At 53.3% G+C, this 25,385-nt stretch overlaps 1 protein-coding gene, 1 long non-coding RNA gene and 1 pseudogene across 2 annotated transcripts; 1 reads left to right on the top strand and 2 right to left on the bottom strand.

Annotated features, from left to right (window-relative positions):
• Positions 1 to 219: 219 nt before the first annotated feature.
• On the bottom strand, positions 220 to 883 carry LOC117062994 (annotated as a pseudogene).
• Positions 884 to 9,594: 8,711 nt separating this feature from the next.
• On the bottom strand, positions 9,595 to 17,295 carry LOC117062993. Its single transcript, XR_004428657.1, has 3 exons — positions 17,230 to 17,295; positions 13,696 to 13,842; positions 9,595 to 9,941 (listed from the first exon to the last, which is right to left on the bottom strand). It is a non-coding gene; the product is annotated as an uncharacterized LOC117062993 (long non-coding RNA).
• Positions 17,296 to 20,135: 2,840 nt separating this feature from the next.
• SIX3 (SIX homeobox 3) lies at positions 20,136 to 24,488 on the top strand. The gene is made up of 2 exons (XM_033176817.1): positions 20,136 to 21,338; positions 23,006 to 24,488. The coding sequence occupies exons 1-2, from the start codon at positions 20,536 to 20,538 to the stop codon at positions 23,196 to 23,198; spliced, it is 996 nt and encodes a 331-aa protein (XP_033032708.1). The 5' UTR covers positions 20,136 to 20,535; the 3' UTR covers positions 23,199 to 24,488.
• The last annotated feature ends 897 nt before the right edge of the window (positions 24,489 to 25,385 follow it).

Raw genomic sequence — 25,385 nt, 5'->3', positions numbered from 1 at the left:
ACTCCTTTGACCTTCAAACATCGATTGCAGAATCAATGTTCATTGATTATTGTGCTTTCATTGGGACACAGCACAGACACGCACAAATCAACCAGCTCTTCCCTGACTATGGTGGTGGTCTAGTCCATTTGGACTGCTATAACAAAATACCTTAAACTGGGTGGTTCATAAACAACAGCAATGTGTATCCCACAGTTCTGGATACTGAAAAGTCCGAGATCAAGGAACCAGCAGGATCAGTGTCTGGTGAAGGCCCATTTCCTGGTTCACAGATGGTGCTTCACATGATGGAGGGGGCAAGGCAGCCTCTTTTATGAGGCTCCCCCTCCATGACCTAATAAAGTCCCAAAGTCCCCACCTTCTTACACCATCACATTTGTGATTAAGTTTCAACATATTAATTTGGGGAAGACACAAACATTCAGAACATAGCCGGTGGGCAAAGGCCGAATCCCCCTTGGGGCATGGCCCAGGGGATTGAGAACATTTGGAAAGGGAGAACTGGAGTGAACAAGTCATGTTGAAGCGTGAGTGAGTGCCCATAAGCCACAATCCTGTGAGTAGCATGGCAGTGAACAGGCACACAGGAAGAAACTGGCGGGTCTTTCGGTGGTGATGTGAAACTCAAAGCCATTGGAAAGATGGCCATGTGTTCTGAAAATGAATCACCAGGGAGAAAGGAGACTCTTCCACGCAGACATACGAGATACCTCTCACCTACCCAATTATGGCCAATATTTGGGAGTCAGGATTTATGATTCAGAGTCAGTCCCCCCGCCCTGCCCCCCGCAGGGGAGAAGTCATGGTGATTTTCAACCTTGGAGGAAAAGAATAAAGCCATTATGGAGAAAGCTGGGTGTATGAGTAGATTATAGGCCTGCATGGTGGCCTGGTCTCAGATTGCTCATACCTCAAATATCCTGAGTAGGAAAGGAAGGAGTAAAAATGGGATCATGATGATGATGATGATAATAATAATAATAATAATAATAAAGAATTAGCTGATATCAGATGTTTTCTCCTTGGTTTCTGCTTGCCCAGGTCTGACTGGTGCAGCTTATAGTCTCTGCTTGCAGATGTGTGGTTCCAAAGACTTGTGGATTAAAGAGAAACTCTAGAATTTCTCAGTACCTGACAAGTTGTAACGTGAAAATCTACACTTAGTCCATTAAAGATTTTTCACAGTGACATTTGAGTGCAGCTTGAGAAATATGCCACCTTGCCATTTATCATTTTCAGGGCACGGGTGTAGGAAAGGAGTTTGCTATGAAGAACAAAACAAAATGGATTGCACGTGTGGAGAGGTGAGCTGGCGAATACTGATAAATGTACTTCACTGAATGTCAGCAAATGTCACTTGAGAAGCCATTTGCAGCTACCATAACAGCCTCCCAAACCCAACAAAGAGTAGCAAAAACGGGCAAAATGAACTGGGCGTCTTGCTTCCGCGTGAATAAGCAATCAGCCCTCTCAGAAGTTACACAGAAAGTTGTTAAACTTGATAGAAGAAGCTTTTTCAACCATAATGACGTATACTATAGATTGCTACAGAGGGCTGGTGACCTTCTGAGGATGTCAGCGCTGTGACTCTGGGCAAAACTTCATAACCCCTTCTCTTCCAGGTAGGTGCCTTCTTTTTGTATGTGCAGCCACTGGCTGTCTCTGAGACATATTTTCTGGGTTTTCTTACACCAGCTTGCTGCTTTCGCTGTGTCTGCAGACCCCTCTACTCCCTATCTACTCCTAATCTACCCTCCCTTGCAGTGTAATCTGGGAGTGGCTGCAGATGTGACCTGGGATGCAGTCCTCATGTGCCATATCAAGAGAAGACCCAACAGATACACCCTTGAGTCAAAATTTCAGTCTCTCACTCAAGAAAATAATTTTCAATGTGTCTCCTGGTTAATGTGAAAATTGGAGTAATGGACTCAGCTTCTGGTTCATTCTTGGTGACCTGGCCGAAACTTTCCCTCTATGTGATTTAGGATTTCTGGAAGGTGGGGCCAAGTGTTCTTCAGAATTCAGCTTGGGTTGAGATGTTCTCCTCTTCCTCCTTAGCTTGGTGAGTCTCCAGACTTTGCTGCAGAAAAGTAAATGGGAAAGAAGATCATATTCTCAGTAAAGCTCTCCAGGGAATGTGAGACTAATTAAAATAAAATTCCAGCCCCTCTTCATTTTCTAATCTCTGGGAGCTCCTCCTCCTCTTTAACACATACGAGGTCATCCAATACTTTTTTCCTCTGTTATACCAAGAGACCTTAACAGAGTAGCCTGAATTTGTCTGGCCTTGTGAAATATACCACACACACACACACACACACACATGCACGCACGCACACTGCCCACACAAACTGAGGTCAGTTCAGCTTTCATTGGTGCAATGCTGTGGTACAGGGCTCAGATACAAGAAGCTCTTTGTTGAATGTACATCTCAGACTGTGTCCCTGAATGTGCTAATGGACACACTTCCCTCTTCACACTGTTCTGCCATATGTTTAGCCTGTGTACATTGGAAATGAACACATTTTACAACCAAGAAAAGATGGGCTCTTGGGAAAGTGAGCTTCCCTCAGATGAACTCAGAGGGATGGTGCAGGAAGGAGGGGTTGGAAGCTAGCTCCTCTTCAGCCAGACTCCTTGCAGAGTTCTTAATTCTTGGTGTTTCCTCTTTTCGAATTAGGTGCTTCCCATGGAAGGGCCTTTACTTGGGTCTCAGGAACTCACAAGCCATCTGCTTATTATTGAAATTGAATTGCCCTCAACTTGTTGACTTTCACATCAACAAGTTTAGTTTAGGAAGAAATAGTGGCATGTTTAGGAGAGAAAAAAGGAGAAGAAGATGAAAGTCAGATCTCTGCATCAGAGGTGGAGGTGAGGGAAAAGTGGAAGAGATCCTCCAGGGAGAATGAGATGTGAAATGTTCTGCTTGAGGCAGAACCCATAATATAGCCTAGCAACACTTTACTCAGTTAAGGCACTTTCTGAAGAGCAAATCTCTGCTGTGTCCCAGTGTGGACTGCATGTCCTAGACCCAAAAAGCTATTAAAGCATAAAAACATGTTCTAAAGTACAGACAATATGGGTACAGATTTCTCATTGTGCCAGTATTCTTTATTTTCTTAGTTGCTGTAATTTTAAAATTTGTGTCTTAAAGCTCAAGCTAATAAGCATCTGTTCCCTGGTGTGAAAAGAAACTGTTCATAATTGATTAATATCACACGAATCCTGTAATTGCTGGAGGCTAGAGCTATGTAAAATCCTACCTTCCTATTGTTTTGTCTTTAAAGAACAAAAACAAAAACCTTGTCCTATAGACAAGGGTAGCCAATATTGTCTCTGTCTTTCAGTGAGAAAAAGCAAAGCTGGTTTGGGTGAGGTACTTTACGCACTAATTAGTGGCAGTAGCAGGTTTCCTTGTTTTTAATCCAGAAGCTGTTTACAGTGGATTCTTCTCTGCTCTATTTAAAAACCTAACAAGCCCCCTTTAACCATTTTGCATTGTGGGATGTTTCAAACAAAATGTTAAATTGCTACCACAAGAGGAAGATTTGTTAAAAATACAAAACTCCTTAGAATTGCAGTAATCCCCTCATTCTTGCAAGAATGTAAACAGGACATCAGTTCAGGGAACATTTGCCCATGGAAAAGTCTCCTCTGAGCAAGAAACTTCACCCACTGCATGGTAGCAATGGGCATCATTTAATCAGCTCTAGACATTCCCATCTCAAACTGAGCTCCCCTGTCCTTGAAAGAGTGGAAAGATACATTAAAGTGGGAGATTAATAAGCAAATTTCAGGTTAACGCTGCAGGCAGGCCATCCTAAGGAGAAATGTTTAGAGGAATTTATTATCAGACTTCCACGTAACGTATTCATTCATTCAAGTAGGCACTTTTAAATGCCTACCTTATGTCAGACCTGACATAATATCTTACCTGGATAGCAAGTTTGTTTAGAAGTCATACTCTTTGCCATCTAGAGTCACACTCTATGCTCAGCTCAAACCCCATCTTTTCCAGGAAGCCTTCTAAGATTTCTTCCATGCTTCCCTGTGTGCGCCCAACCAAGACACCCATAAAACAGCATTGTTCTGTGCTGTCCTGAACTGGGTACATCTTTCTCCCCAACAAGTGTTAGTTCCTTGAAAAAAGGGTCTCTATCTTATCTCTGCATCACTGAGATAGTCTTTCCTAATCTGCTCTTTAAAATGAGATTTAAGGTACTGAAAACTGGGTTATCTCTCACTCACACTGAGCTCTAAACCACTTTGGTGTGAATACATGGGAAGCAGCCTTCTCCTCCTTGGCTACTGATAGTGTCTGGATTCAGTATTCAATGAAGGTCGTACCAACGATGTAGGTTGGGGAGGAAGTGGATGGGTCCATCTGGATAATCTGGGTGCCATGCAGGAAACATTAGACTGGTTAATTTGGAGGAATAGGAGCTGAATTATCCAAACAATTGTGTAGATGCAGCCTTTGCTGGCAAAGCCATTTTCCCCACCTCTGTATCAAATATGCTTTAGAGATTTGGGAGTTGACACTGCATCCAGATATAGTGGGAGAGAAATGGAGAACATTCACATTTTGCTCTACAGTTGCCAGCCTTGAGGCATCCAAGCTTCTTTCCTACTAAAGTAACTTATACTATTTCCCAGTGGGAAGAGTTTGGTGTAGGAATCATTACATCTTCCCTCTCTTGTTTCTGCCCAGGTAGTCACAGGGGAAAGAATATCTAGCCTCACCAACCCCACACAGCCAATTTTGCTATTGAAATCTAAGATTTTGCATGAGATCTGCACATGTTAATGACTTGTGATGAAGAGATTTTCATTTTTAAATCAAGGATTCAGAAATTCCCTTCCTTCTTTGTGATGCCAATTATTTTCATGTGGGCCTTTCAGGGAAGAATCTTTAAAATGTTCAATCTTTTAACGCAGAGTCCCCCAAGCAGGCAGAATACATCCTGTCAGAGCCAAATGTCAGGCCAGAAGAACCTGTGCTTCGAGTCACTTGGCAAATGCACAGAGTTTAACAAGCTCTATTTTTTCCCTTAAAAATACACAAAACTCACTTAACATAATTCATAGTAACCCTTTCTTATTTCAAATATTTCATTTCAGTTCCTTAAAATGTATTTGTTGCCCTGCCCAATTAGGGGGGAAAATCTGCTTCCATTTTAAGAAGCAAAATATAGTTTCTAAAAGTAAGGATAGCTGAAAAGTTTTTTCCCCTCTTAAATTGACATTCAGAAAAAATAAATTTCTATATTCATTTACTTCTGATGTGAGAGCAGCAATGCCACCTTTGTTCAAAGAAAGTTTTTGAAATGATACAAATCTATATGTGCATGTTTCTAGAATTAATACCCATCTGTTCACTGTAGCGGTGGGATTTTCTACTAGGGGAATCCGCATTGGGAGAAGTATCCCCGCCTTGGGAGCATTTAAGGAAATTTTAATATCCAAACAAAAGCAGTATTACCATCACTACCCACTCCCTCCCTTCGAGGAAAAACAATTAATAATTTGCATCTGCTCATGACACAAATTAAAGACAAAAGGCCCCTCACAGGCTGTGGGCACTACACAGCACTCCGCAGGCTGCAGAATCCCAGCGCCGAACGGCTGTAGCTTCCGAATGAACAGCATTAAGCCGCACCACTAAAGCGAGGTGTTCTGGGCCCTCTGGCCCATTCCCACCAGAGAATCGAGTTTCCCCAATCAGAAACATCTCCCAATCTTTCCGTAAGCTTTTAGGGGGAAAAAAAGAACATATAGTTCCAAGGGGTGAAAAATACATATATACTTTGCCCTTTTTATTTTAATAGCCAAACATTGTAATGCTAGCTAAATAGAAATTCTTGTCTGTTAATAGGTTCCTTTAGTTTGTAATAAATAGGAATGCTAATGACTAAAATTTAGTATTTGGTATGCATTAGCTTTTGTGAGCTTTTCTTTACAGTCCTCATTGACATGCAATATGGCAAGCTTCCTTTGAAACATATTTATAAAATAACTACAGTATAATTAAACCAACAAAGCCATCTCTTAAGTAAGCCTAATAGCACAGGTTTTTTTTTTCACCTCCGTAAAATTTACTTTAAAAAAGAAAAATAGTTATGTCTGAATCCCACTGTATGTTTTATTCTGTGCATCTAATATTTCCTTTGCATCTACAATCTATGCATATCTAATTCTTTCTGACAACTATGATTATTAATAAAGTGCTTGTGAAAGATATGCTTCATAGCTTCTTCAACAAGAATAATGTTTTTTTGTTAATGGAAATTGTAACATATCTTGACAGATACAATATATAAGATGTGCTTTTTTCTTAATTGTTAATATTGCTATGCTGAATACACAAGGAGCAGATCAACAGATATGGCAGGTAATAATCAGAGTGGATGCCATTTTATACAATGTAACTAAAAATATTTTAATGATATAAAAGCAATAGATAAATAAAAGCAATTATGTTTAATTTTGCTTTTGGTGTGCTGGCAATTTTTGGTTGTTGCTGCGTTGCCAGTGCGCTCAGTAGAGTAGGAAGCTGGAAGCGCAAAGCAACCGGACCCAGGCGGCTCTGCCTTCTTGCAGCCTAAGGGTCCTGCAAGCCGCCCTTTCTCTCTCCGCAGCTTCAGCGATCCAGGCTCGCAGGGCCCGGCTGAATGTTAATTTGGGATACACAGGAGCTCAAGTTCACTGAGTTTTTCGCAGTTTTGCAAATCCTTTTCCCTCTCCCTATGCCTCGCGGTTTAAGACCACGCGATTTCCCAAAAAGAAAAACTCAAAAGATGCCAGGCGCCGGGCTGGAATCACTTACAGCCAGCTCTGGCTGCTCCTCCGCTTCCCCGACCCCGGCCACCGCTCGGCCCTGCCCCTCGCGCCTCGCCCCCTTCTCCAGAAACTCCGTCCTCACCGCCTTGCCCCCAACCCACCCCCCGCGTGGAGAATAAACACAGTTGACATCACTCTTATAATCTTTATTTAAAACTGTTTCCAAGGTTACAAATTGCCGAGCCTCGTATGCAACAGGTTCCTCCGAAGCGGTATCATTACAGATTAACTGTAATGTGTAGGATTAGAATAAAAGCATAAGGGATTAGGTAAAAGGGTGACGCTCGAGACAAAACGCCCGAGCGCATCTCGACTGAGTCAGCCGAGGGAAACCCGGAAGGCGCAGGGTGTCAGGGCGCCATGGCGCCGCCAAGCCGGACTCGGTTCCTCCGCTACCGTTCCCGGCCCCGGCCCCAGAGCGGTCAGGACGGCGGCGCCAGAAAGGCCAACGCGGCCGAAGGTTTTGGAGCCAGGCTTCCCGGGCGTCAGGGGCTAGGGACGGGTCCCCGGAACTGGGGAAGATGAGGGGCCGAGAGGCCGTGGAGACGGAAGGCGCCGGCAGGCCACGGCCCGGCTGGGAGCTTCGGGAGCGCCGCGCCCGGGACGCGGTCTCCGAGCGGTACGAAGCGCAGGGAAGGCGGCGAGGGGGCCCGCACACCCGCACGGGGCACCGGATTTGTCCATGTGGCTGACACTGCCTTCAAGGCCCAGGGGTGATGGGGCCCTTCCGGGCGTCCTCCTCACTCTCACTCCGCCGCGCCTCCCCTGCCCGGCTGGGGCTGGAGACAGCGGCAGGGGATGGGCAGCCGCGCAGGCCGCCCGCACCCCTCCGAGCCCAGGCCTCGGGCCTTCGCCGCCCGCCCAGGCCGTGCGCCCTATTGGACCACTTTCCCGCCGGCCTTCGCCTGCCCCTCTCGCGCCAGGAAGGCCCTGGAGCTCCCTGTCCCCTCACACCGCTTCCTGCAGGGCCAGGGCTCGCCGTGCTGGCCCCATTTGGACTCAGGCCTGCCCTGGGCCACGGCCTCGGGCCGCTGACGCAGCCCCGAGGGCTGTTTGCGTGTCGGAGTGGAGGGCGCGGGGCTGGAAAAACAAACAGGGCCGGGGCGCGGAGGCTCGGGGTGGGGGCCGAGGGGGCTGGAAGGAAGTGCGCAGTGTGGCGAAAGCGCGAACAAAGCCCTCTCGGGAGCCTCGTCACCCCTCGGTGACCCCAGGCCAGTCCCGCTGAGCCGCGGGGCTCCCGGGCCTCGCCTCCGAGCAGGCCGCACCGCTCGGTGGGCGCACGCCAGGCCTCCGCGGCCGCCCGAGCCCGTGCTCCTCTCGGTCCCCACAGGCCGAGCCCACGGCCCGCCCCGAAGGCGCGAGGGACAGCGTGGCCAGCGGTGGAGCCTCACCCAGCCACGGAGCCCACAGAGCGAGACTGAGGAGGACTCCATGTTGTTGTCCTTCGGGAAACCGGGCTACTCTGGGGCGCGCTGGAGCCACCACTCTGCCAGCAGCCGGGGAAGGGCCGAGAGGGCTCCCAAGTGGACGGAAGTGGGCGACCAACTTCGCCGCGACTCCTGCTTCCTAAAGAAGGGCCTTGGCTGAGGAGGCGGCGGGAGGGGACTGTTGCAAACAGCTGTTCCTCATACATATTTCATTACACAATCAGATAATGCGTCCCACCACCTTCTCAATTATTCACAGATAAACATTTTCAAGACGTTTTGACATCTGTCTTAGTGCCTGCTATTAATTTAGTAATCACTGTAGTTAAAAATGTATGGGATTTTTGCCGTCGGAGCACCTCCTATCCGGCGCGCGGGCCCAGTGTGGGACTGTGGCTGGGAGCCCGGGCCCTCCGGGAGTGGATACCTTTGGAGGTGAGACGGCCTCTATAGCGCGTTGACACTGTTGATGGAAGGGATTAAAGGGGTATCAGGTTATTTTAATTTATTGTCGAAGATGATGACTGCCCCCTCCCCCACCCGCATACCCTCCTCACTTTCCCACCCCAACCCTAGACCCGACAACACTGTTCAGCCCTTTGCCCCGGGCAGCGGAAATGGTTAGCTTCATCTAGGAGTTTGTGATGAGGAAGGCGCAGGCAACCCTAGTCGGCGTAGAGAGAGAGAACCGCACGCAATCACTGAGCACTATTTCTCCCAACAAAAAAACTAACAATAATAGCGATCCACACTCAAGAGGTCTCAAACCTCCGAAGTTTTGCCCCGAGCCTTGTGGCCCTGGCAGAAGTGACAAGGGCATTTGGGAAAGACAGAGAAAAATAAACTCGCTCCAGTGGCTGTACATGGGGCATTTGGGGCTATGAGAAAACGAGTTGCTTTTCTGCTTGAGTGATAAATGTTGCAACAGGCATAGCTATGTAGACGCAAACAGTTTTTAAAACCAGAGAAGCAGAGTTTGAAGAACCTTATAAGGCTGAAAATAATAGCAAACATTTCCAACTTCAAGATATTGTGATTGTTGGGAAAACTCTAGATAAATTACCCAAACGGGGGAAATACTCAAAGGTAAACGAGTTTATGTTCTGAATCTCAGCCACTGGGAATGAAAGTTACACTTTTGAGTTTGAGAGTGATGTCTGTTCGTTTATCTTCCTTCTGTCGCAGTCTCTTTCCCAGGTGAGTTAGCAGGTGGACTTTGATTTTTAAAACCATCTCATTTGGGAACAAGGAAAAACAAATCTGGTGAAAGAAAATGGCCCTGGAAGAAACTGCCCTTCCAACGAAGATTTAAGTGACTCCAAAGTGGTTTTCACTCTTTATTGTTCAAAACATCCACAGGAACAAACTCGCTAAAATGTCCAGGAATTAACTAGAAAAAGAGAAGGACATAGTGTTTGCCCCCAAAAGAGAAGAAATTCACACCCCCATACTCTTCTGTTTCTAGGACAACTACATCTGCAGAAACATGTCCTCTTGTGGCCTTTTCCGGGTGGTTCATTTCTTCTTCACAAAGTGGACCCTCCTCTGCCCCTTGGAGGGTGGTCATCCGAGTTGCTGGCCCAGAAAGTCCTTTTTTCCACCTTCTTTGTCTAAATGAATCTTCTCGGACTTACATTCCACTTTCACATGAGAGAGGGAGGCTCAGAAGATGTGCTCAAAAGAGAGAAAGTTGAGAAGGGAGGTGAAGTGGAAGTGAGGGCACCCCTGCTCCCAGGGAGGCTGCCTCTTCTGCAGGAAACCCGGAGGTGGCCACTAGAACTGGTTAGGCAAAGGGAGATCACAGTAAAAACAAGCCTATGTAGAGTAGTTTCTCAGGCCTTGCCCAAGAGCCACTCTGGAAACCCCTCTCTGCAACCCCCTAGCTCTGCCCGGGACACGGTGCTCAGCCAGAGACCGGACAGCAGGGGGTGAGGACGTCCCAATATATCACACACACAAAAATTACAATGAACTATGTAATTTGGTTGACTTTTAAGTGTGTTATTTTGCAAATGTATTTGACATACAGGGTACTGGGGTGGAGATGGGGGCAGGAGGGTGTGGATCCTTGTGAATGATCAAGTTTAGGATAAGAAGGGTGAAAGGGGCGAAATAAGGGCCCTTCAGCTTCTCAGGGCATGGTTAGAGCTAAATGTTCCTAGTAAGAATTATGAGTCTCCCAGTAGTGAGTGAGAACTTGCATGCACTCCACCAAAATCCTTTTTCAGAATGCAAACCCCTAGGTCAAAAACAATAACAAACAATAAAAACAATCTCGGTCAAAATGAATCCTGGATTGTCCTTTTCTGGGTATCTCCAACAGAGCTGAGAGGAAGGCTAAAAGGTTGGCTCTGGGTGGATAAGGCCTTGGTTCTTTCTAGTGGCCAGGACTTGACCTGAAACCTTTCCCCCAGTCGGCTCAACAAAGTTTCTCCCTCGGAGCCAACGTCCCTCTAGCAGGAAGCCCCCTTGGCCTTGCGGCCTGCGTCCTCATTCTGCGAACTCTCCCCGTTCGCGGCTTCCTGTACATCTGCCCTTGTGGTTGGGGTCACTCCTCGCGGGCACTGGTTTTTGTCTGCATCTGGACAACTGGGTGTGCACCCGTTCATTTAAATAATTATGCCTGTGGACACTTCTTTATTCCTCAAATTCCTCTATTAGTGTTCCTTTAATTCTGCGGTGTGTATTCCGGTACAATTGCCTGTACGTTCCAGGCATAGTCAGGTGACTCAGCTTGAGTCTGAGCTCAAACGTGCGCGACCCCATGTTTGCATGGGGAGGAGAAGGTGTACACGTGCAAATGCGGGACTTTGGGTGGAGTGTGAGGTTGATATGGCTTTCGGTCCCAGGGCGCTCTAGGCCCCTCTTAAATACATTCATCTGCCCAATTTCTTAACCTTCCAGGACAAGGAGGGAGACCCTCCGCGATCCTGCGCCCTGCCACCCTTTGGGAAGGATAGGACCATCATTTAGGACGTCTCCCGGTGGACTGTGGCTGGGCTGGGCTGAATGGGCGGGCGGAGGTCGCCTCCTTGCTCTCGATTGCCCCCATCACCCAAGCCACCTCGAGGTCGAGTGCGCCCTGGGGCTCTGGCTGGGGAGGTCATGGCGTCTTGAGGCGAATGATATGCACGTTTTGGGGCAAAACTCTCCTAAGCCTCCCAGGAGCAGCTGCATTTGTAACTTGGAATTGGCCTGGGCCCGCCTCCCTTGGCCCCTCCTCCAGCCCCTACCTCAACACGCAGAGCTCAGCGGGCTGCCACAAAGTGCGCTTCCCGGACCACCCCCAAGCACCCTGGGACCTCACCACCCTTCAGGGTACCTGGGGCATCCTAGGCGCCTGGATCTGGAAGAATGGGGGCCAACAAGAGTGGCCAGGGCTCTCCTAGGGGCGGTTTTGCCATGTATTCCTCCTCTAGAATTAGCCTTTCGGGCCCGCGCGCCTACAGGTTTCAGAGGCCAGCGGGAACGCTGGCCTCGGGTGTGCGGGGGTGAGGGGTGTGGTGTGTGTGCACGTGTTCGCGCGCGACTGGAAGCGGTTCCTTGTGCATTTCTAGAATCTTGTAGATGTGTTTTCTCGTGAGAATGATGCGGACTTACTGCTAACTTCAGGTCAGTTTGTTTGGAAAGGGAGAATGTCAGTCCGATGGTCGGTGGTTGTGTCTCTCCTGAGCATTCGTACTACAGAGTGAGGCCACCTCCCCTCTCCCATGCAGTCTCCCAGACCTGGTCAAAGGACCCAGGCTCCAGGTCGCTGAGGCCCTTGCTGTGCGCCCTGGTGCTCTGATCCTAAAGCCCAAGCTGCGCCGTGCCCACTTAGGGTCAGGGTGGAAAGCCTACGTCGGAAAGGGGGACCTGGAGAGCTACCCCCACGTCCATGGCAGGGTGGAGTCCCGACCTTGGCATATTGGGCCTACCCACTTGGCATCTTCCTGCCCCGACCCCGTCTGGGATCCGTATTGGCAATACCAAGGGAGGGAGGAATGGTAAGGGAGTTGGGTCGGTACAGGACGGAAGGGAAGATGGAAAAAGAAAAAAATAAACAAAACTAGGTAGGGACAAGGAGATGGGTGAGGCTGGGGTAGGGGTGGAGTTGGTGCTGCCTCGGAGAGTGGAGAGCAGCGGCTTTTCACCCTGCTATAGGGAGGTGCGTTTGGCTGAGCTGCCCCCCGCCCCGCAAATAAAGCTAATGATGTAGTAATTTAGGAGGGGGAGAGGGGCTGGGCAAAAGGAGAGAGGGGAGAGGATGGGGAAATGCGCGCCCCAAGAGCGAAAGCAAACAGCTGTGGAGGCGCTGCCCGCGACTCAGGCTTCCCAACAGGTTAGCTATACTGGGATCCACCCGGCATTTCGCAGGAAGGGGTGGGGGGAAGACAGAGCGAGAGGGGGAGAGAGCCTCACAGGAGGACAGAGGGAGGGAGGGAAAGAGAGCTAGGAGCCAGAGAGCGCACCGCGCGGCTTAAAAGGAGAGACTTACTAATGAATATTTATCCGCCGCTGCTCGGTGCTCCCGGCTTCCCTTACCTTTCCGCAGGTAAGATCCTCCCTGTGCCCCAGCCCCGGGGGCCCTCCTAGCTCCCCAATCGGGGTGCCTGTGGTTGGGCGGGAGGGCTCTCTGTCGGTGGGGGTGCGAGGGCGGCTCTATTCTGCGTTCACTCTGGGTGCCTGGGCATGCGACCCTGCACGACTAGGAACCGCGTGCGTGGGCTCCTTGTGTGGAATGAGCGTGAGCATGTAAGAGTGTGTTTGTGTGTGTATGCGAGAGAGAGACAGACTATGCGCCCGCAAGCAAGCGCGCCTGTTTCTGGCGCGCTCTGGAAACATTTTCCGACTTTTCACTCGGACGCCCTGGATTTCTAGCCTTTGCCTTTCTCTGCTTCCCCTCCCCCTTCTCTCGCCTTCCCCTCCCCCACTCCGGTCTACCCCACCCTACCCCACTCCTACCCCGGCTGCTGAGGCGCTCTTCTGCCGGCTATTGTACGGCTGGCGCGGGCTCCCCCGGGCCGCATCCCAGGCCTCTCATACAAGATCAATAGTTCTGTTTCCGCCGTAAACCCCCACACAAAGGCTGCCCAGCCACCGGGTCCCCTGTCCCCCTTCCTGGGGACTTCGGCTTTTGAGGTGCTGCGGCGCGTTGTTTCTCCCTCCCTCAGGGCGCCAGGGCCCAGACCAAGGAGCTAAGAGTGATCGGTACTTGGGGGTACCGGGTGGAACTCCTTGGGGGCCGCCCGCCAGGCTTCCTGGGCTGCAACCCAAAGCCCAGAGACCCCCTCAGGGGAAGGGCGCCTCTTCCCCCACCACCACCCCAGCCTTCGCCTGCGGGAGGAGCACGGGGAACCCGGCCCAGCCAAGGGGGAAAGAGGGAGGGGAAAAAGAAGAAGGTCGGGGAGGGGCTGACCATATAACCAGAATTCTTTAAACGGCTTACCCGGCCACCTGTTGAGAATCCATGTGGGGTCGGCAGGCTCCGGAGTTGCGCAAGGTGGACACACAAAACCAAAAGCCGGAGTTGGAAAAAGAAAATTCTTTTTCTCACCGGCCGTCAGGCTCTCAGCTCCGCGCTAGGATCGGGTGGCTGTACAACCAAGACTGACTTTACCCTGTCCCCCAACGCCCCCCTCATCCCCCTGCTCCACGGCTGGGAGGCTCGGGATTCAGAGCTCGCGGACTTGGCGCTCAGGGCCAGCACCAGCAGCTCGGCTTAAGCCAGGGCAGGCTCTCTAAGCCCTGCTCAGAAGTCAAGAGCAGCAGCTCTGCTGCTCCTCGCCGCCTTTCATGCCGCAGCCGCTCCTTATTCTTGTGCCTCGGCCTCTCCCGGCCCCCTCGGACAAAACCCCCAGAGCCCGGCCACTCTCTTCCCGCTAAATCCCCTTCGGGGTCAGTGCTCTACCAGCACCGGGCCGCGCGCCTCTCCTGCCAGCCGTGTGGCTCTTAAAGAGCTGCACCCCTCCTCCGCCCTGCGCGATCCCCCGACCCCCGCCTCCCCTCCCCTCTCCTCCGGATCTAGCCCCCCACGCCGACGCCTGAGGTCCCTGCTGCCCCGACCGATGCCTGCGGACTCCCAGCCCCCTCCCCTCGCCTCCTCCCCCGAGCAGCCGGTGGGCCTGGCCTCGAGGCCACAGGGCTGAGTTCTACCCTCGCCTCAGGTCCCCTTTCTCACCAGCAGCGCCCACCCCTCCCTTCCCCGCCCCTACTTTAGCCCTCTGGGTCGATCAAGGCCCGGGCACCGCCTTTGCTCAACTCAGAGGTGATGCCTAAAGATTGCCAGTTTAGGGTTAAGTTAGGGGGTTATGGGATGGGAAATGGGGCAGGGCATGCTAGTGGAGCTAGGGAGAGAAAAACGAAGAGGAACAAATGAGATGCACTTGGAGGGCCTTCTGTATCCCAGGGCCTACCTGGCCTTTTGGCTCCTTCCCACGACCTCCAGAGATGCTTACCCTGGCATGGGGTCCTGAGGTTACCAACCTGACCAGACCCACTGTATGTCTGAGGGATCCTGGGCATGTTTGTGTTTGTGTGTTGGGGGATGGGGTCCAGAAAGTCCTGAGTGTGGATCTGGAGCAGCCTGCTTTCCAAGCCCAGAGCATTAATTCCCCCCAAAAGTAACCCTTAAGGGCCCAAGAGCTGTGTATGCAAGGAGAGAGTGAAGGACCTTGACCTCCAACCGCTCCTGGAAAAGGGCATCAGAGGAGAGGAGAGACAGGAAGGGAAGGAAGGCTACTCTTCCTAAGCACTGAAGCAGAGTTTCTAAGAGGGTGTCTTATATTTACCGGCCAGCCATGTCAGCTGCCCCACTAAGAAAAGGTGAAGTAGATGACTGCTTTGGTTTCCCTTCCTTCCAGAACTCTGGCTCTCTGCCTCTCTGCCAGGCTGCCAGGCCAGTCTTGCAGGGTGGTCCTGCCTATAGTACTTTTTTTGCTAGGCCTCCCTGGGACTAGAAGCCAAAGAAGGGATACCTCTGTTGAGGGGGAGTGCAGGACAGGCTGTGGTCCCCTGCCTTCCCTACTGCCCCTTGTCATAACATGTGACTGGGCTCTGTGAATGGTGGAGGCAATGATGGGTTAGGGAGGGGAGCTGCCCACCATTTCTCAAATCCAAGTCCTGGCACACCAGGTCTGGCTGTTCAGAAGGGGAACCTTGGGAAGAAGTGTGTGGCCTCTAGGTAGTGGAAGCCAAGGAAACCTGAGGTGATAGGAGGATGGAAGGCTGACCCTCAGCCACCCCAACATTAGTCCAGATGCACTTTTAAGGAACTGGAGTGACTGATTTGCAATTGGTCCTCTTGGGAGAGGTTGGCAGTGCACTCCCTGGGCTGGATCCTTAGACAGCAAAAGCCTCTCCCGCCACCAGCCACTCTCCCCGCACTTCCCCCAACCAGTACGGCTCACACCTCCCAAGTCTCCCACCCTTCTCTCTTGGGGCTGGGTCACTGCAGGCATCTAGGCTGGGTTTGTGCCCATCCTCGTGGGCCTGGCAGTGGGAGGTGCCGTGGCTCAAGACAGAGCCAAACTTCCCTTGTTTGAGAATGTGGGGGGGATGGGGTGGAGGGGCCTTTAGAGGGCGGCAGGGCTCATTAGGCAGAGCAGGGTGCGGAGAGGTGCGCGTCGCCGGCCCCTGAGGCCGCCTTTGAGCCGTCGGGGCGGCTTCATTAAGCTGCGCTAACAAGGCGTACAAATGCCGAGCCCAGCAGCTTTCTTGCAATGCCCGGCCTTAGCAGGGCGCCGGACTAATGAGGGTCACTCAAAGGGGCTGATCAAATATTCAAATTTCCCCGCACGCCAGGAACTTTTATGCATGGAGAAAGTTGAGGCAACTGAGCTGTGTTTACTGTCCGGGGCGACAATTGCTTGGAGCGCCAGTCCCCGGAGGCTAAGGCAGGGGGCGGGGGTGCGGGGAGGGAGCAGTTGTTGTTGTTGTTTTTCAAAGGAAAGTAATCGGGGTCCTTGAAGGGCTTCGCGGCCTCCCCGCCTGCGTGCTGCGCTCCCCTGCGCCCTCCCAGGCCGCCCGCGCCAAGCGCCTCAGTTTGCAGCTTGCGGGGAGGCCCAGACTATGGGCCACCCGGCCAGCCCCCGCCTCCCGACATCCTGGGAGCCGGAAGTGGCGTTGCCCCCACAGGGCAAACCTTCCCCCGGCCTCCTGGGTCGACTGTTTAGAGCCAAGCAAGGCCAAGTGGGTGCAGCTGCCCCAACCCTCCGGATCCTCCTCTCCCGGAGGCCTGCAGACCCGTTGGCTTTTCCTGTAACCCCAAACAAGGAGAGAGTGGGAGGTCTCTCGGGCGTTTTCCAGATGTGGTTCAGACTTTCCCAGTGCTGGGATTGCGGCTGACATTTGTGAATAAATGCCAGTAGGTCCGGGTACAAGGAGAACACTCTCTAAACCCCAAAGACATCTTTTCTCCGTGCCCCACCTGAAGACGATCTTTTCGATCCTCGAGGCCAGGATTGAAGCGGGGATGATGGCAGCAAATTTGTTCTGCACAGGTGACCCGGCCTGTACGGGCGCCAAGTCCCAGATCCCGCAATCAGAGTGGCCAGAGAGCAGAGAAGAGACCTAGGGGATCTGCAAGCCGACCTATCCACCCGAGACTCTCCGCTCTGAGCGACCCAGGGTGCAGGCACCCTCCACGCGCCACCTCCTCTAGCAGTCCCCCAGGGTGCCTTCCCAGTCCTCGCACTGCCCTAGGGGTTGCTTGGTTCCCAGACCAGCGAGGAAGCCGGCGTGGGCCCTGGAACCCAAGGTCCCTCTGCTTCTGCTCCACTCCCCAGTGCCCAGCGCCTGGGAATTTGGGAGGGGAAGCTCTGGCGCTCCACAGCCCAGCTTCCCACCCAAACACACACTCAGAACCCCTCGACTGAGACCCTATGGAGCCTGCGCCCACAGCCCGGCCGGGAGCCAGTACGGCCCTCCGCTCTGGGACCAGCCGCCCCGCCTCCCTGCCCCGCTCTGCGGACTCTCAACTTACCGGCTCCAGGCGGCGGGAGTAGTGCTTCAGGCCAGAGTCGAGAGGCGCTGGCGGCGGCTGGACCGCGAGGTGGGCTCGGTGGGCGGCGCCGAGCACAGCTCTGCTGGGAGGCGCGGACAGCGCGGGCTGCCACCCGCCCCACTGGGTCCCGGCGCACAAAGCTACACGCCTCGCTGCAGCCCTCTGCCCTGCTTCGCGCTCCGGAGCCGCGGTCACCACCCGAGCAGGCGGGGTGCGGCAGGGCGGCAGGCGCTGGGGCAGAGGCTGGGGGGTGGGGGCAGTGGGGGTGTCGCCAGAGTCTCAGCCCCACTTGCCTCAGTTCTCCCTGAGTGGCGATGGTTTTTTATTTCAGCGCTTTCGCAGAGCCCGCAGCACCTGCCCAGCCTCCCTCCGGGGTTGGCCCGGCAGTGGCAGGGAGAGGCCAGGTCGCCCCCACCCGGAGGCGGGGGTTTCGGGGACGGGGAGGGGACTGACCGGGTTCACCCGCCCGCCCGGCGCCTGGGTCCCTGGCTCCGGGGGATGCAGTTTCGGGGTCACGAGCTGCTTTCAAAAAGTTGAACACAATATTCGGAAACCCACCCGTAGGAATTCTCCCCCCACACGCGGCACAATACCCACTCCCCTCCCCTTTTTCATTCCTTCCTCCCCCGCTTCCTTCTCCTGCCCCTTCCCCCTCCCACCCTTCAGCCTATAATCCTTCCCGTACGAGAGAAAGGGATTGGGAAGAAAACATGAAGTGTCTGTTTTTGAGTCCCAACCTTTGGGCTCTTTCTGGGCCCTCAGTGAACGACCGCCCAGAGCTTCTCAGCTGCATTGGAGGAGGACTCGTGGCCGTGAGGGGAGGAAATATATGTGGAGTGGAGAGAGCACTGAAATGGGGCTTGGCAGGAGTGGAGAGACCACTGAAATGGGGCTTGGCAGGTCTTCCCTTTGGAGGAATATTTTTCTGCCCCAGTCGTCGTGTTTGAGACCTGCTACCCCACGGCTGCCTCTGGCTAAGTGAGCCAGTATTGGCCCCTCGCCGGTCCCAGGGCCTCCCTGCCACCGGGAAGCCTCCAAGGAGGCTTGCACTTGCCGGCTTGCTCTTCTCCTCGGCCCTCAGAGGCCTGGCACTGCGGGAGTCAAGGCCTAAGCAGGGCTCCAGCTCGGAGTTTAGGGGCTGGGACACTCGCAGCCCCAGTCACGTTAGGTTTCCCATTTAAATTCTCTCTCAACCTCTTTCTCTTCCCTCATTGAGATCACCAAAGTGGTGTGGACCCGGCGCCTTGCCCCCAGATCTGCATCGGAATGCAGAAAAGATCTTTAAAAAAAAAAAAAAAAAGTTTTGAATTCCTCAATGATTTTTCTTCTGGAAAGGCAGCTTAGGATAATTATTTCAGCTTTATTGAGGGCAGATTAGTTGAAGTCTGGGCGCTGCGTTTCAATACGCGTTGTACACGGGCCGACAATGTGGTCATTGTTGGCTACTGTGTGTGAATCCATTCAACATATACACTTTTTAACACCAAACCGAGTTCTGTCTAAATATACACAGCGCTCAGGGAAAGACGTCTCTGACCCCGACAAATCTGCGTAAATCACACTTCCATAGTTACAGAAGCCTCACAAAGGGAGGCCCGGCTCAAGATGCTGATTACATCTTCTTAAAAGCAACATACCTAAGAATAAATACCCATGCCTGGCCTGGGGGCTGTAGTGGCCAGAGACAGAGAGGGCCCTCTGTGTTCTATGGGCCTTTTGGGGTGTGTTTTAGGCTTTCGATGTTACTTTCCCTAGAGAAATTAGGCAGTTTTAAAATAATAATGGTAATTATTATCATTTTACAATACGAGCAAACAAGCAATTTCAGGCCTTATTCACTTCATCCGGGTGGCTGGCCTCCAAAGTTTGAGTGCCCCCTGGGGCTGGCAGGCAGGACCAGAGATCCTTCTGTTGTGTGGTGAGGAGTGGGCATCTGTGGGACTCTTCCGGGTCCAGAGGGCTCTTGGGCTTCTCGGCTCCCGCAGTTCCTCCACCACTCCTCACAGAGGCTGCTGAATTCTGGGAGGAAACAAAAGAGTTGAGTTGCTTCTTAAGATGGAAAGAACTGTACTGTTTGGACTATTATTTTAAAATGGGTGGTGGGGGAAATCGAGGCTCCTTGGCCCGGGAGGGAGTAAAGAGAAGCCTAACTGATGAAGAGGGAGCTGAGGTGAATGTGGTCCATGGGCACCGATGGGGGAGGCAAGAGCGGCCTCCAGCACCCTGGGAACTGGGCTTAGGCTCCCTGGCGCCAGATACCCTCGGAATCCGGGATCCCTGGCTGGCGCCACGGCCCGCTGGGCCAAGGTCGGTGCTTGGTGGGCCCCATGATCTCATCTCTCCTTTCTTCCTTGCCACTATTAGTGCTCACATAGGCAGAAAGAGGCGGCCCGACGTGCAAACCATGTGCAAACCGCGCCCGCTGGGCTGGTCAGCCGTCTTTCCTTGCCCGCCGACCTGGCCTATGTGGAGCCTGGGGGACCCTCTTGCCTCCCAACAAAATCCCCGCTCTAATTGCACATCCCATTCAACAACTCTGTGCCCAGGGCTTTTCGAATTTCTGGATCAACTTCTTTGGGGAAAAGGGAAGAAGGCGGCTCAGAGACAGCGGTAGAGAAAAGAAGAGAGAGAGGAAGAAGAGAGAAGAGAGAGGGGGAAGTAGCGAGATTAAGAGTTGCAAAGATAAAAAAAATTCTCTTTATCCCCCCCTTCTCCCTCCTTCCCTGCTCTACCCCTCCCCCCGCCCTCTGGCTAAGTGGTAAAACCGTCCTTACGTTCTCGGTATTGATTGGCAGGGCTGACAGTGATTGGCAGTGGTTGCCGTGGCAACGCCACAACGACACGCCACAGACCAATAGAAAAGCGAAACAAAATGTTTCAATGCTGCACTCACTGTGGATTTAGGGGAGATATTATGAGGCTGTTGTCATTAGGGCGATTGCGGTGGAATCGCTGAATCTTGACTCGGCGGTGGTTGGCTCTCCCTCTCCTCTCTCCCTGTCTCTCTCCGTCTCGGGTTCTCTCTCTGCGCGCGCGCACCGGGCCGCTCTCCTTCCTCCCTCTCTATGTGGCTGCGCGGGTGTGTGTGTGTGTGGATGTGTGTGGGGTGTGGGTGTCCTTTACGCCCTTCCTCCTCCCCCTCCTCCTCCTCCTGCTCCCCCCTCCTTTCCTTCTCCTCCTCCCCCCTCTCCTCTCCCTCCTCCTGGTCCTCATCGCCCCTCTCCTCCTCTTCCTCCCCTCTCTCTTCCTCTCCCTGAATTTTCTCCTCTCCTCTCAGGTCAGTCCATGGTATTCCGCTCCCCCCTAGACCTCTATTCCTCCCACTTCTTGTTGCCAAACTTCGCCGATTCTCACCACCGCTCCATACTTCTGGCGAGCAGCGGCGGCGGGAACGGTGCGGGAGGCGGCGGCGGCGCGGGAGGCGGCAGCGGCGGAGGGAACGGTGCGGGAGGCGGCGGTGCTGGCGGAGCAGGCGGCGGCGGCGGCGGCTCCAGGGCCCCCCCGGAAGAGTTGTCCATGTTCCAGCTGCCCACCCTCAACTTCTCGCCGGAGCAGGTGGCCAGCGTCTGTGAGACGCTGGAGGAGACGGGCGACATCGAGCGGCTGGGCCGCTTCCTCTGGTCGCTGCCCGTGGCCCCCGGGGCGTGCGAGGCCATCAACAAACACGAGTCGATCCTGCGCGCGCGCGCCGTGGTCGCCTTCCACACGGGCAACTTCCGAGACCTCTACCACATCCTCGAGAACCACAAGTTCACCAAGGAGTCTCACGGCAAGCTGCAGGCCATGTGGCTCGAGGCGCACTACCAGGAGGCCGAGAAGCTGCGCGGCCGCCCACTCGGCCCGGTGGACAAGTACCGCGTGCGCAAGAAGTTCCCGCTGCCACGCACCATCTGGGACGGCGAGCAGAAGACGCATTGCTTCAAGGAGCGGACTCGGAGCCTGCTGCGGGAGTGGTACCTGCAGGACCCCTACCCCAACCCCAGCAAGAAACGCGAACTGGCGCAGGCCACCGGCCTCACTCCCACACAAGTAGGCAACTGGTTTAAGAACCGGCGGCAGCGCGACCGCGCCGCGGCGGCCAAGAACAGGTTAGTGGCGGGGCCCGCGGCCTGGCTACAGCCTCAGAGGCCTGGGAAGGGGAGAGGGGTTGAGAAGGGGCTAGCAGAGCGGCCGCTGAGCGTCAGGGAAGCCGTGACTCCTGGCCAGTTGGAGAAAGTTTCCGCTTGTCCGGGGCGCGCGGAAGAGGGGGCGGGTGGGCTGTGTATGTATTGATTGCTTTGACCAAGAGGGGCTTTCGTCAGGGCGGAGAGTGTGTGCTTGCGACCCGAGTGCCCGCAGCCCCTGATCCCGGCCCCTGGGAGCCTTAGCCCTGCACTGCACCCGTGCCTGCCTCCTCAGCCCTGTCGCCAGCTCGGCAATCCTCTGGAGCCTAGAGACAGGGAGGGAAGGAAAGCAGCCCTTGCCATCTGGTTCTTATTTCTGTGCATTGCAAAACCCCGAGAGAAATCCAGGAGCGTCAGAGAGAGGAAAGTGAACCTGGGTCCCTATCACAAGGGGAAAAGCCCAGAGGCCACTGCACAGCGGGCGCATTTCCCGCAACGCTGTACTTTGCCTAACCGGGAGCAGGAGAGCCGGGCTGGGAGCGGAGAGGCCTAGTGTGTGTGCGTGTGCATGTGTGTGTGCACGCGCGTGTGCATGTACTCACCCTCCTGCCCCAGCCAAGGAGAATCCCTTTGGTCCTCTAAGTTGGGAAGCGGGCAGGAGCAGCCTTGTTGCTGGCAAGTTGGCCACAAAGTCACAAAATTGTATAGGGCTTGACCAACATCACAGGAGTTGGGCCTGGAGGAAGGAGAAAAAGAACCAGAGGGAAAGAAGAGGATAGGGGAAAGGAGTGGAGGGAGAAGGGAGAAGGAAGAGAGGAACGTGGGTGAAAGCCCTGATGTGGAGCCTGTGTCTCTATCCAGCCAGGAAGGCCCAGGGCCTGGTGTACCTCAGGAAGCAGGACCCCCAGCTGCTGACAGCTGCCTGTGGGTGGGGTCTGGGTGTGAGTTTCTGGAGGTGTGTTCGAGTTTAGGCGGCCGGGACCTGAGCCCATGGCCCTCTCACCCCTTCTGTGGAGCTCACTTTTCGCCTGATGAGGGGAGCGCCCAGGGTCAAGCCAAGGCCTCCTTGTGGAGAGAATTCCAGACACCAGGTCCAGGCAGAAGGTTCCCGGCGGAGGAAAGGGGCAGCTGGAGACTGCTCTGTGCTCCTCTCTTGCCTTCTCTTTTGCCCCTTTTCTGTCTCCCTGCTCTTTCCCCACTTTTCCACCGCCAGCTTTCCTATTTTCTCTACCCTCGGTCCTGCGCTCTGCGCTGGGATCCAGAGAGCAAAGTATGCGGTTCTACCCGGAGACGGGCCGGCCGGTGAGGAACCCGCAGCTCCGGGTGTGTGTTTGAGGGATCAGGGACGGGGTTACTGAGGGAACTCGACCGGTCGCGGGGTAGCCGACTCAGTCTGAAGAGCCCCAGGGACTGCGGAGGGAAGAAGCGCCCAGCTCTTTTCCGACTTCTGGTGCTCCAGGGCTTGCAGCATTTTGCCGCTTGCACCCAGGCCTCCCCAGACAGCCGGGCTCGGGTTCTGCCTCTCCTCCGAGGCTAGCTTCTATCTGAGAAGACTTGGGACGCTCCCGAAAGCGGAGTCGGGAGCGGTGGCGCGGGGGAGCCGGGTGGCGGGCCTCTGTGTCAGGGCGGGCGCGACTCTCTTTCTCCCGCAGGCTCCAGCACCAGGCCATTGGACCAAGCGGCATGCGCTCGCTGGCCGAGCCCGGCTGCCCCACGCACGGCTCGGCAGAGTCGCCGTCCACGGCGGCCAGCCCGACCACCAGCGTGTCCAGCCTGACGGAGCGCGCGGACACCGGCACCTCCATCCTCTCGGTAACCTCCAGCGACTCGGAATGTGATGTATGATAGCCAAGGCCGCCCTCCTCCCCCTCCTTCCCCTCCTCCCCCACTCCTTCCCCTCCTCCTCCTAGCCCTCCTCCTCTTCCTCCTCTTCCTTCTCCTCCTCCATCCCCAGAACAAACCGAAATCAGGATACCCAACCATACACACATACAAGTCCACACACACTCCCACCCCAGCCAAAAATATATAAAAAACAAGAAAATAACAAATTAACCGCAAACTATCAACAACCCCCAACCACCATCTACCACTACGGCCACCCCAAAGGACCCCGACGCCAACAGACAGTCAAACGCTGATGTTGCGGGCAGAAAACATAAAAGAGGTGACAATTGTATACTTTCTAGGACAAGCACGGCTTCTCCTTTCGGTTCCCATGGACCCGGCACCCCACCTGCATGACGATTTATTTGTATCTGGGAAAATATTCTCTCTAGTTAAAAATGATTTAAAGAGTCGACTATACAAAAACCAATCACCACCACGAGGACAAGAGGACAAAAGCAAAACAGACAAAAAGAAAAAAAATCGCCATCTCCGTTCCGAATTTGTTAAAAAAAAAAAAAAAAAAAGGAGGGGGGAAGAACTCCTGGAGAGGGAAATAGCAAATGTTTCTCGCCTTTTGTTGCTCTCTCTCTCTTTTTTTCTTTCACTCTCTTTCTTTCTCTTCCTCTCTCTGTTTTTAAGTCCAAGTATTGGTCAAACAAAATGCAATCTTCTGTTTTTTGTTCAGCAGACAATCATTTTCTTCGTAAGCACCTTTTTCTCTCCACTCTGTCACTGCCTGTGTGGGTACTGGTTATAAATGTGGAAAAAGAATAGTTATGACTGTAACAGATTTTTATTTTTATTTCAAAATTTTATATGAATTATGTATATCTTAATGATCGGTCATTTTCCCAGTTTGTAATATATGTGTAGAAATTGCCTGTATACGATACTGCTTTTTCTCCTCTCCCTTTCTCTTTCTCTCTTGTTCCTCTCTCTGTCTTCCTCCCTACTCACCTGTCTCTTTTCCTTTTGGGATTCTCCTCCCACTCAGTGCTCCTGGTGTCGACTTGGCAGTCAAGGAGAGGCATGGTGGCCTGGGTTAGGAAGAGGGACCCCATCGCTAGCGAAAGCGGAGAGTGAGATTGTAGTATTCTTATGCAAAAGCTATTTCCAGTATTTCTTAGCAGCTTCAGAAGTATCTCTCACTCCCTGTAGGGCGCTTTTACTGTTATCTTAAACTGCGTGTTTATCTATATGTAAAAACTTTCTAAAGCAAATACAGTATTCTCCATTTTCTTATCACTCCCAGAGACTGGTGTTTTTGTCCGCCCCTGGCCCGCAGCCGCGGGGTGCTCGGCCTTCACTTCCACTGCTGCTCACCTGAGCTGGGGCAGAATTTCAAGGCTGGATCTCAGCTTCCCCCCTCCCCCCCCACCCAGGGCATTGGGAAGATCAGAACAGACCCTCCGGAAAGGAGCCAAAGCTGGATCCTGAGCAAAAAAGCTAAGAGGGTTGGAGGGTTGGGAGCGGAAGGCTACCGCCAGCTTCTTCAGAGTGAGATGCCAGACTCACTTCACCGCAGTATACTTTCAGCCAGAATTGTAGCCTGCCAAGACCCTGTGGGTCTTTGGGGGTGTGCTGGGCGTCTTTCAGTTGTTGTTGCTTTTTTTTTTTAAAAGAAGAAACATACAAGGTCGCCAAACCCCAGCATCCATCCCGAGTAGAGCTGACAGGTTTTGTCGTCTTTTTTGGGGGTGGGGTGGGGGCAGGGGACAGTGGCCTGAGTGGGGAAGGCAGGAGGAGTGAGGGAAGAGGCCTCCTGAGAGTTTAGGGCCTGGAATCAGGATGGACTCCCCTCCTTACCTCCTGAGTGTGTGTCTGTGTGACCGTGTGATTTGCCTTACGACTCTCGATCTGTCTCCCTGAAATTTCTTCCCATCTTTGGGGTTCAGCTGGAACCTCTTGAGCCCCTAAGACATTTCAGAGTTGGTTTACACTTTAAAATGAAATCCAAAAAATCACCACCTCTTACTAACCATGTTCCCACTGGCCCCAGGCCTCTAAGCCCTGGGCAGGGCCCCCACAATTCCCTGGGATGGCTTGGCTGGCCGTGCCTCTGCCGCTCTGGGCCAGGGTGGCCTGCACCCAAGGAGGAGCAAAAGAGGTAATTTCAGAAAACTTGCCTTTACTTGAAAGGCC

This window comes from Trachypithecus francoisi, unplaced genomic scaffold, assembly GCF_009764315.1.
Source record: "Trachypithecus francoisi isolate TF-2019V2 unplaced genomic scaffold, Tfra_2.0 Lachesis_group17, whole genome shotgun sequence".
Lineage (NCBI taxonomy): Eukaryota > Metazoa > Chordata > Mammalia > Primates > Cercopithecidae > Trachypithecus > Trachypithecus francoisi.
Note: the sequence above shows the minus strand (reverse complement) of the source record. Positions and strands in the feature narration are given on the sequence as shown.

What these genes read in the sequence shown, in the direction of transcription:
- SIX3 (XM_033176817.1), top strand. Translation starts at nt 20,536, where the DNA reads ATGGTATTCCGCTCCCCCCTAGACCTCTATTCCTCCCACTTCTTGTTG. An exon ending in GCCGCGGCGGCCAAGAACAG is followed by an intron (nt 21,339 to 23,005) that starts GTTAGTGGCGGG and finishes TTTCTCCCGCAG; the next exon opens with GCTCCAGCACCAGGCCATTG.